The sequence below is a fragment of the Microcaecilia unicolor genome, chromosome 1 (genome assembly GCF_901765095.1).
Source record: "Microcaecilia unicolor chromosome 1, aMicUni1.1, whole genome shotgun sequence".
Taxonomy (NCBI): domain Eukaryota; kingdom Metazoa; phylum Chordata; class Amphibia; order Gymnophiona; family Siphonopidae; genus Microcaecilia; species Microcaecilia unicolor.
This window is the reverse complement of record NC_044031.1, coordinates 170,077,261-170,088,720: the sequence shown is the minus strand read 5'-3', so window position 1 is coordinate 170,088,720 and position 11,460 is coordinate 170,077,261. Positions and strand designations below refer to the sequence as shown.

The window sequence follows — 11,460 nt, the reverse complement described above, 5'->3', positions numbered from 1 at the left end:
TAAAACAGCTACAATTAACAAAAAATCTAGGATGAAGGTAAAAAAATTATTACAAGCACAAAGAACAATAGAAGCTAAACATCTTCACAAAGAAAGGATCTCCATTCCAAAAGAGAAGAGTGTATAAATAGCAGAAAGAATAATTATCTTCCAACGTAATGGAAAGAATTATAAGCTGGTACACAGAAGAAAAACAGACCTTTGGAGAAGATGACAGGATTCAGTAAGCAATACAGAAAATACACTCAGACACTTAAATCACTGGTTTGTCTTTAATGCAGCAGGTCTACATTCAATCAAAAATAAAATCCAACCTTTTGCTCACATAATAGAGATTTTAAACAAATATTCAAAAGAATGTGTGATACACAGCCATCAGGTAGAAGAGATGCAGAAGACTGAGAAACTTTATTCAAACAAAGAAACAGTCATCCCACTGTGCAATTCAGTATGAAGTCGGCAATATAGGCTGATAATGCATTTGTCAATGTTTTGCATCAAGCACAAAAGCAGCTCAGTGATTTTAAATACTTTTCCTGGTATTTGTCAGGATAGCAATTTCTCATAAGTCCACACAAAATTATTATATTTTAGGTTTCATATACCATAAAGAAAATAAACCAAAGACCCTTAATAAACTGAATTAAAGCATACTATACTTTTAAAGATCTGTACTAAAATGTAAGTAATCTTGTAATATATGCAGTTGGGCTGTTGAAATGGATTATACATTCGTATACAGAACTGATTACTTGACTTTCTGGAGTTGCAGAGAGCTATAAACTAACTTACTACACAAGAAAAGGATGAGAAACTCCTTTTATTACTTAAGTGTTCACACTTATTATGCTTCAGTCAATCAACAGGGTTGACAGAATTCTGCACAATTTTGTTGAAACCCACAGCATTGATAAACTGAATGTTGGTGATGTTTTTCACAGCTGTAACGTTAAAAATATGCCTCTAATCTTATTCATGGAATTTACAGATCCAGCAGAATAAATACAGATACACGCATAAGAAATGAAATCTCCAAATGTTAATTTATAAGAGACTTAAGTGTTACCTGCTGAACAAGCCAGAGACTTATCCTAACTCCAATTATAGTGCAGTGCATTCTAAACTAAAATCTCTTTTAATCAGAAAACTGAATTACATTTGCTTGTAAGCTATTTGCAAGGAATTTTTCACTGAGCAGAATAATTAAAATTTAACACGTGACTATCAAAATGTGTCTGAACATGCCTCTCAAAGACTTGCTGATCGTAGTCAGGAGCGAACTGTTCATGGCACATTGGGCACACTTTCCAGTGACTCTCAACATGTTCTTCAAACTTGCTCTGATCGTAGTTAGGTGGAAACATCACCTCACAAAGTGGACACTTCTTCTGCAGCTCAAAACTAGAAATTAAAAAAAAAAAGTATGAGAATTTTACAACTGAAAATGAACTAAGCAACTTTAAAAGGAATGGATTAAACATTCACAGTGAGTTGCAACTGTTTAACAACGGAGGAAAAAAGAAACTGGGCCATATTGATGGGTCAGTATGGGGAATTCAGGCTTGATTCCCAAACCTGACTTCTGCTCCAGAAGTCAGGGATCTCAGTGATCATGTGACAGCAACATCGAATGACTGCATCTGTGTTGACAGCCCTAAAGTCTTTGCACCTGTGTCAAAGGACTGTTGTGGCAATGACTAGGCTCGATGGGAAGGGGCTAAATGGAAGAAGAAAGAGAAACTCCCGAAGAGTTGCAGGTACAGGTTGATGCTACTTTAGCTTCTGTAGACACTGCTCCTTCTGGGAAGTGTGAGAGGTTTTTTTTTTTGTTTTGTTTTTGGGAGGGGGGTTGAGTTTGCAGTTCTGAAGTATCTCAGTATAAGTGGGGAGCCACTACTCATAAATGCTTGATTTTGAGAAGTCTCAACAGGTTTATAAAAGACAAAGCTTATTGTTCAATACTAGGCTGCCAATTTTATTTTATTCAAATTCCAGGAAAAAAAACAAAACAAAACATTCTGTTATAGTAACAACTAAAAACCATTGGTAGAATAGAAAAAAATATATACCACCAACCCTTTTCGGGATCTAAGAATCATCAAAAAAAAAAAGTGGATTTCTCTTTTTCTAAAAGTAAGAGAATGCAACATGAGCAGTTTTTTTTTGTTTTTTAGTTACAATAAACAATGTGCAAATTACCTAGAATCAAAGCAGAAACCTGTACCACGCTCCTGTAAGAGGAAACTCTGAGGATCCTGGGCCACAAGTACATTCTCAGATGGGTCCTAGATAAAGAAGAAGCTCTGATCAAACAAAGAAAATTAAAATTCCTCAAAAAACAAAAATTTACTCTCTCTCCCCAACTGCTCTGCTGTTTTTCATGGGTTACACATTAGCTCTTATTAAAACGCAAAATGTTTGCAGATTGTCCTTTTCCCTAAGCCTGAACACATATACCATATATACTCGACTATAAGTTGAGCTTATGAATAAGTTCAGGTCAGTTTTGTGCCAAAACTGGGGTGACTTGTGTATACAAGTTGAGGCCATAAACAAAGGAAAGAATAACACCTTCCTCTACACACACACACTGAGTAGTGAATGCATAGGAAGTGCTGTACAGATAGTCCATGATGTTTCATTCACTGTCTTATCAGTGTTGGAAAGTGTGTGGATGTGTGGGTACCTACATACATGTCTGGTAAGGCAGACCAATTCTTCTGGGATAAATTTACACTTTTTTTAAAACTAAATTATCAGGGATGCAAGTAGAAAGTGTGCCACAACTTTACTATTGCAATGTATGCCCCAGAGGCTTAGAAGGAATACATATTCCTTGTTGGCGAGCTGTGCAGCTGCAGCAAGGTGTGAAATAGCACATGTAGGAGCCCACAGTGGGCTCCCTCATCCTGAGGATCTGAAATATTTACATTTTAGTTGAGTAATTGAGATGTGGAGGAATCAACTTGGGAACTTTTATAGAGTATGGGACTCCTTTCTGAGATGGGCCCAGAAGCAGCTGGACTGTGCCACCACAGCAGGAATATGCATTACCTAAATTTGGTATGTGCACATTTGCTGAGCAACCTGGTGGGGTTGGGGGGGGGGGGTATTGTGATTTGATATACCACCTCTCTGTGGTACAATCAAAGCAGTTTACATTTATAAAATACAAGTACTTTTCTCTGTCCCTAGTGGGCTCACAATCTAAATTTTTGTAGGCTCTTTAGCAGCTTATGCAATGTTATACATCATTTCTGGAAGGACAGTGTTTAGTGAGATAAATACTGAGTTACCTAGGTATATCATCTGGGGTGAAACTTGTACCCAACATATCAACTAAAAATACCTGTGTGCTTTTAAAGTTAAGCTGAATGTCCGCACAGTGCATGCCCTCTCTAGTGCCCCCCCCCCCCCCCATGGTACAAGTGGCATCACAATCTTTACCTTTAATTCACAACTGTTCCTTACAGCACCAGCAGTGCAGAGATACACCGCTTGAGGTCCTGTTCCAGAGCATGCCCTCTTACTCATCCAGCCCCCTTTGACAACTTCCTGTTACAGCATGGGCGGGATAGTTGAGAATTGAAGGTACATGGCTGGGGGGGGGGGGGGGGGGGGGGATTGTGATGCCATTTGTGCCACCGAGAGGGATGTGTGTGGGGGAAGGGGGTTACTGTTCTGGGGGGATTTTGCTTCTATGGGTGTTACCCATAGATAAGACAACCCCAGGTTTTTGAGAGTTTTTAACCTACATTTCTTGACTTATAGTCGAGTATATATGGTACTCATGTAATCAATAAGCACTTATTTTTAATACTTTATTATGGGAAATACAGATCTCATACAGGGAGGGGGCCGGCTCCAAAGAAGAAATCTAAAATGAACTGCAAGTATATGTAAAGCAACATTTTATAAAGACTGAAATTCAAAATCAAGATAATAGATTGTCAAGACAAGCTCTTAAACCGTCAATCTGAATTTCATCAAGAAACAAATACACACAGATTTGGACATAAAAGCTCATTTCCCCAACAGCCAAGCATCTTACAAATACCACACTGCAGTCAGCCATATCAACTAAATTGCCTTGATGGGCTACTTCTTTTCATCAACTCTGTCAGTGTTACTCTTATTTCATAAAGGGCAACAGTAAATAAACAGCTTCAACAGACACTGTGCTGCTTGAAGCCTCCTACCCTTAGTTACAGCCAAGCACATCTGCCACTAAACCAAAACAGACCAGTGATTTGAACTTGCTGATAGACAAGTGTTCTAAAACCTAATGCTTAGTTCCAACATATATTTTTTTTAAAGGAATTTTTTTGTCTTATTTTAATAAATTTATAATACAAGAAAGTTACTATATAGAAATGACCAAAGCTAAGGCCAATGAAAACATGAGGCTGATGACTCACCAAATGGTACTACTTACAAGGTTAAAAAACTGCATTAAAGAAGCAACGAGGGAAATGCGATTAGCAAAAGCACAGGAAGAAGAAAAGATGGCTAAAGAAATTGAAGAGGTGAAAAGATTTTTTTCAGATATGTTGGGGAAAGGAGGAAGACTAGAAATGGAATGGTTAGACTGAAAGCTGCCGACTCCCGTTATGTAGAAAGAGATGAGGAGAAAGCAGATGTGCTAAATAAATACCTCTGTTCTGTGTTCACGGAGGAAAATCCTGGAGAAGGGCCATGGCTTGCTGCCAGGGGTATAAATAGGAATGGAGTACATGTTGCACCGTTCACAGAAGAAAATGTTTATGTACAGCTAGAAAAACTGAAGCAGACAAAGCCATAGGGCTGGATGGGATACATGCAAGAATATTAAGGGAAAGAAATCCTGGCAGTGTATTGAATTCAGTGCCCTTGTAATAAAGTATATATAGGGCAAACGTCATGTTCTTTTAAAATCTGAATGATGGAATACAAGAGTACCATTGTTACACAAAAGAATACATGTTTGGTGAATCATTGCAGACAATTTCATCGTGATTTTCATTTTTTGAAATGTATGATTTTAGATCATGTGACACCGCATAAGAGAGGTGGAGACAGACGGAAACGCCTGATACAATTAGAGCAGTAGTGGATTCACAAACGAAACACTTTTGAACCTAATGGTATAAATGGTAAAGTTGAATGGCACCACTTTTTTTTTTTTTGTTACATTTGTACCCCGCATTTTCTCATTCATAGCAGGTTCAATGCGGCTTACATATTATATACAGGTACTTATTTGTACCTGGGGCAATGGAGGGTTAAGTGACTTGCCCAGAGTCACAAGGAGCTGCCTGTGCCTGCAGTGGGAATCAAACCCAGTTCCCCAGGACCAAAGTCCACCACGCTAACCACTAGGCCACTCCTCCACTTGATACAAGTGCTGTGACCCCCGCCTTCTTTGATGATTGGTAGATTCTCTGTTGACATCTGTTTGAAATTTTGGGCACCATCTTTGAGACTTTAGCCCATATGCAACAGCGAAGCAGTGCTGAGCAAGTTAAAGTTAAAGTATGTATTAATATGATAATTAGTGTGCGCTTGGAATATGTTAAAAAAAAATTTTTTTTAAGGTGTTCCAATTCATTCCGCTATTCTCTGACGCAGTGAAACGCTGGCCATCATCGGTGGCAGATTTGATTTTTCCAACGTTGTATAGAAGAGGGGCATTTATACACTAAGCTATGTGCTGTTTCTTTAACATTTTCTAAAAAAAGTATTTAAAAGTTGTTGAAAGTTATAATAAATTATCACTGGAGGCTTTTTATGCCCATGATTGCATCTAAACCCAGGATTGACCGAATGATAAAATGATCGGGGTTTTGCAGAGGATTCTTCCTCCATGTGATTTTGCACTACTGTAGTTAATATATACTTGTTTTGAGTTTGGTGAGGATTTTTTGATGTTTCAGTGATAGTAAATATCACATCAGAACATGCCAGGGAGGGTAAGTTTGTAGTTGAAACGGATGGCTGCTTCATCGAACAGCTGATTTAGGAGATGCTATTGAAGGGGAGAAGATGAGCTGGGAAGAGTGTGTTGTCCATGGTTTTTCACCATTACCCCATCTCTTCAACAGAGGCAACAGGGCGATGGGAAAAGAGATGGATGGCTGGAAAGAAATAAAATACAGCAGACACAAGTTCATACAAATAATGTTTAATCCAGCAAATTAAAATTAATTTGCCACAAAATTTTCACACACTGCAATAAAAGATCTTCTTCTTCTAGACTGATACGTGTGTGTCAAGTCACCATGCTAGATGCAGAATTTTCATGGCAGCCATCTGTGTTTTTGCATGTATAAGCAAGAGATTTAAAGGGAGTTGCCCAAGGTGTTATTTGAAATAAGCTCTCTTATACAGTACATATTTCTATGAATGCTGAAATACAGTTCTTGGAACCAAAGCTTAGCGGTGATTAGATGGCAACACCAGTAATTGAGAAACAAAGCCATTCTAGGCAGACTTCTACAGTCTGTGCCCTGACAAGGACAAATCAAGATAAAGTATATATATGTAGTATCAAATCATACCTTATGCTATGAGTTCATCTTGTTGGGCAGACTGGATGGACCATACAGGTCTTTATCTTCCGTCATCTACTATGTTACTATGTTCAATGCATTGTGTTAAACATTACAGGGTGTACCTTGCAGTGTAGTAAAATGGGGCAAACTGATAATTTTCTGCCATACTTTACCATGTTTTATGTTTTAAATGATAGCAGTTTGTCAGATAGCAAAGATCTGTTTGTTATGAAACTACTTTTTTTTTTTTGTTACATTTGTACCCCGCGCTTTTCCACTCATGGCAGGCTCAATGCGGCTTACATGGGGCAATGGAGGGTTAAGTGACTTGCCCAGAGTCACAAGGAGCTGCCTGTGCCTGAAGTGGGAATCGAACTTCAGTTCTGAAACTGACTCTGGAGTAGCAGCATTAAGGGGGGAAGTTATCAGTGTGGGCTACCGTTGACCCAACTTGTAGTAAAACAACCCGACTTATTTCAGCAAACAGTCTAATTGAACAAAATGGTATCCTGAGCTAAAATAACCTGACTTAACAGTAGCCCACATGGATAACTTCTCCCCCATATTACAATACTGTGAAAGTTATGCATGTAATTTTGTTAACTGTGGCCATAGGTGCCTGGTATAAGAGGATTGGGGAGGCTAAGCCCACCCAGCCACAAACAGACCTGACAATCCTTCTCAGGTTATCATGCAACATTGCGCAGCACAACACAACAGGAAAGACAGAGCAAGAATCCATTAGTGCTGCAGCCTGTGAAACCTATCATCTTCGGATTTCTGTACCGCCGTGTTCCCCCCCCCCCCCCCCCCCCACACACACAATGCAGCAGTCCGCACTCTAATGATCATGGTAGGCCTGCCTTGGGGACTCGGCCTTCCAACCATGACAAGTCCCACCTCCTCTGACACAACTTCCTGCTTCCATGAGGGCGGGATGCCTCACAGGAAGAAGTCTGAGTCCTTGAGGCAGGTCTGCTGCAATCGTTAGGTCATAGACTGCTACCAGAAGAATGCACATTGCAGCATGAAGACATCCAAGATAAATGTAGGACCGCTTCTTTGGGGGAGGGGGAGGAAAGAGTAGGACTAGAGAGAGACTGGAACTGGGAAGCCTGGGGCGGGGGGCAAGAAAGGAGACAGGGAAAGATGCTGGATGGAATGGACACTGACCTTGCGGGGAGGGATGCAAGTGCTGGTCTGATGGCCCAGAGTGGAGAAGGGACAGGAAAAAAGGCTGGACTAGGAGAGAAGAGACAGGAAAAGATGCTGGATGGAATGGAAGAGAGGGACAGACAGAAGAGGTGCTGAACTTAGTTGGGAAAGTGGACTCAGGTGGACTAGCAGGGGAAAGGGAAAGCGAGACACACACACACACAAACTGGAGTAGGGAAGGGGAACAGAGGGGAAAAGATGCTAGATAGAAAAGAGGGGGAGACACACTGAATGCAGGAGGGAGAAATACTGGACTATGAAGGGGTGGTAGTAATTGAGAGGGAGAGATACCGGCCCCAGAGTAGGGGATGCAGGAGAAAGAGTAGAGTCACAGAAACAGAGAAGAGATGCTGGGCATGGAGGGAGCATAGGGTCAGGGACACAGAAGGGCAATACTGCTGGATATGGGAGGGAATAGGGACACGGGCAAATTGCTGATCACAGGGAGAGGGAGGGACAGGGGGGAATGCAGGGCAGATCAAGGTAGGCACACAGAGGGGGAAATGCTGAACACAGGAGAGGATAGGGACACACTAAGAGGGCAGATTCTGAACATGGAGGAAGGGATAGGGACAGGGACAGAGAAGGAAGATATGGAACAGGACAGAGACGCAGAGGGAACATATGGAACAGGACAGAGACGCAGAGGGAAGATGAATGGTTGACAGAGAGAAAGGAAATGTCAAATGGATAGAAAACCCAAGACAGGAGAAAACAGAAAAGCAGGAAAGAGACCCTGGGACTAAAGCGAATAGAAAAATGAAATGCTCAGACAACCAAGATAGAAAAAAGTATTTTATTTAGAATTTATTAATTGGAATAGGTTAGCTTTGGGAAATGTAGACAAAACAAGAAGAACAAAGTCCACATAAAGTAATCAATATTAAAATAAAAAACAGGGAGGATGACAGTCAGGGTAATCCGAGGATGAGTGCCCAAAACTTCTAGTTGAAAAAAATGTGCTTTATTAATACACACAAGTCCATAAAGCTACAATCATGTGGTCATAAAGTGCAAACATCCAATGACTGCAGAACAGGGACTCAATTACATAAGTATAAAGTGCAAACATCCAATGACTGCAGAACAGGGACTCAATTACATAAGTATTGCCATACTGGGACAGACCAAAGGTCCATCAAGCCCAGCATCCTGTTTCCAACAGTAGCCAATCCAGGTCACAAATACCTGGCAAGATCCCAAAAAAGTACAAAACATACTGCTTATCCCAGAAATAGTGGATTTTCCCCAAGTCCAATTTAATAATGGTCTATGGACTTTTCCTTTAGGAAGCAGTCCAAACCTTTTTTAAACTCTGCTAAGCTAACCGCCTTTACCACATTCTCTGGCAACGAATTCCAGAGTTTAATTACACGTTGCGTGAAGAAACGTTTTCTCCGATTCGTTTTAAATTTACTACTTTGAAGCTTCATTGCAAGCTCCCCTATTCCTAGTATTTTTGGAAAGCATAAACAGACGCTTCACGTCTACCCGTTTCACTCCACTCATTATTTTATAGACCTATCATATCTCCCCCTCTGCCATCTTTCCTCCAAGCTGAAGAGATCAAAGACTTGTCATGGCTGTATTTCAGCAAAAATGTCAGAGTTAAGATTCATATAATCCAATTGAAAATCTCGATGTCACATTTTCATGAACTTCAATAGAGTAAGTGAAGGTAATTGCACTGTTTTGCGACTGTCACAGTGCCAGGGGGAACACCATGTGTGAGTGTTGACGATGCTGGGCCCTGCCTCTGCCGTGTTGAGTCTTTGCTCTCCTATTAGACCACTGTTTTGCAATCACTGGATGTTTGCACTTTGAAATGTAGTAAACATTAATAAAGTACATTTTTTCAACTAGAAGTACAAGGTTCTTTGCACTCATCCTTGGACTACTCTGACTCTTTCTAGGTCATCCTCGCTGTTTTGTTATATTAGCTTTTGGAAATGTGCATTCTAATCTTTTGGATTTCAGTTTCTGTATCTGTAGTATTGCTGTATGAAGTGTGATTTCATGACGTTTCCCAGTTCAGTGTTTTTGCTTTCATATTGTTGATAGTCTGTCTGTGTTTTGTGTATGTGACCAAGGTGCTGTATTCTGCTAGCATGTATGTATGTATGTATGTAGAGATCTTGTTGGAGTCCTGTTTTCTGATTGGGTGGTGTATTGGTATATTAGGGCCCGCCCAGTGTAATATTTACAGTGCTGCCTTTCCATGTATGAGGGTTGTTGCTCTTTGAGTCCTAGGAGTTAGTGCTGTTATGGTACAGTAAGGTTCTGAGTGTGTGTTTGCCCAAGTTTGTGCAGTGTTTTGCAGTGGAGAGATTATGTGTTGGCCTTACTGAGGTGACATCAACACTAATTTAATTTTAGTTTGTCATAATATCAGACATGGTTTTAGAATATTTTGCAGGATCTGATGCTGAATTGTTCCATACATATGTTTGTGGTTTAGTGTTGGTAAGTGCTTGAAAAATTTGACTTTAAAATATGATGTCATTTATGATATATAAATCCATTTTTACATGCACATGAAGCCATTACTTGTCAATAACCAGCAGCCCTTCCTTAGGACTCGGTCTAATCTCCACCATGACACATTGTGTACACTGAATGTACTGCAAGATAAACTTAACTTGCTAGCCTTCAATCTCACTAATTAGGGTGGTACTTTTCACTGTTTGGGATGGACCACCCTTAGCATCTTTGCACTCTAGTCCAGCATCTTCCTTCCCGCCCCTTTTACTTACTCTTTTTTTCTGCATGTTGTCAGACAATTATGGATATAGGACCTGCCCCTGGCTCCACCCCCTTTAGACTCATCAAACAGCTGGGCCACTGAACGCCTGTGACTGTGACACATACTCATGACTACCCAAATTATGTATGTAGAATAAACAACAGTATCCCCAGTTTTCCACAACCATGTTGCCTCAACTGCTACAGAAAACCCTGACTGCTCAGGTCTGCCACCATCCTGCCTCTGTTCTCTTATTCAGTACTCTTTAGTTCTCCTGGTGCTCTACCCTTATTGGATGACTCCTCCGCCCTTCCCTATCTGGCTGCAGCTCTCAAGCCCTTTTCACTGCTGTTTTTGGAAACAGGTGGTGGTAGCTACAATCCGTATTTATAATGTTTAGAAGAGAAAAAAAAGGGAGAACTGAGGCATGTACAGAGGAAGAGAAAAGGGCCTGTCGACAGAGTGTGGACAAGTGAAGAGAACATGGAGGAAAACAGGAAGCAAATGAAGGGTAGAAAGAAGGGAGAAAACACACAGGGAAAAGGAGACTGGGAGGGAGAGAGAAAAAGATGGTGTGGAGGAAAGGTGCTATTGAAACAGTGAGGCATGCAAGGGGAAAGAAAATGTAATGAAAACCCAAAATACTAAAAAGAAAAACAATGGAATTAGATAATTACGCACAAGAAAGGCTGAAAAACATTTTTCATATTAAATAATGTACACTACACAGAAATGTATGCAAATGTGCCCAGAAAAGTTTAAAGCTATATCACAGAATCTACCCTTAATCTGCAGAAGGATCCCAGGAATCTTTGTTTAAAAAAAAAAAAAACCTCTATCCACTTAAGAGTTTTCTTTTTTTTTTTTTTTTTAACCAAGATTCCTGGGATCCTTCTGCGGATTAAGGGTAGATTCTGTGATATAGCTTCCCTATGAAATAGAGGCATGTTCTTCATCCCAACTTCTATTTGC

At 40.2% G+C, this 11,460-nt stretch overlaps 1 protein-coding gene across 1 annotated transcript in view; it reads right to left on the bottom strand.

Moving 5' to 3' along the window:
- Positions 1 to 258: 258 nt before the first annotated feature.
- The window catches only part of TAX1BP1 (Tax1 binding protein 1), a 215,165-nt gene continuing 203,963 nt past the window's right edge, over positions 259 to 11,460 (bottom strand). Inside the window, 2 exon segments of the mRNA XM_030202462.1 lie at positions 259 to 1,401; positions 2,200 to 2,285. Coding sequence (XP_030058322.1) covers positions 1,188 to 1,401; positions 2,200 to 2,285 — 300 coding nt within the window. The 3' untranslated portion in view covers positions 259 to 1,187.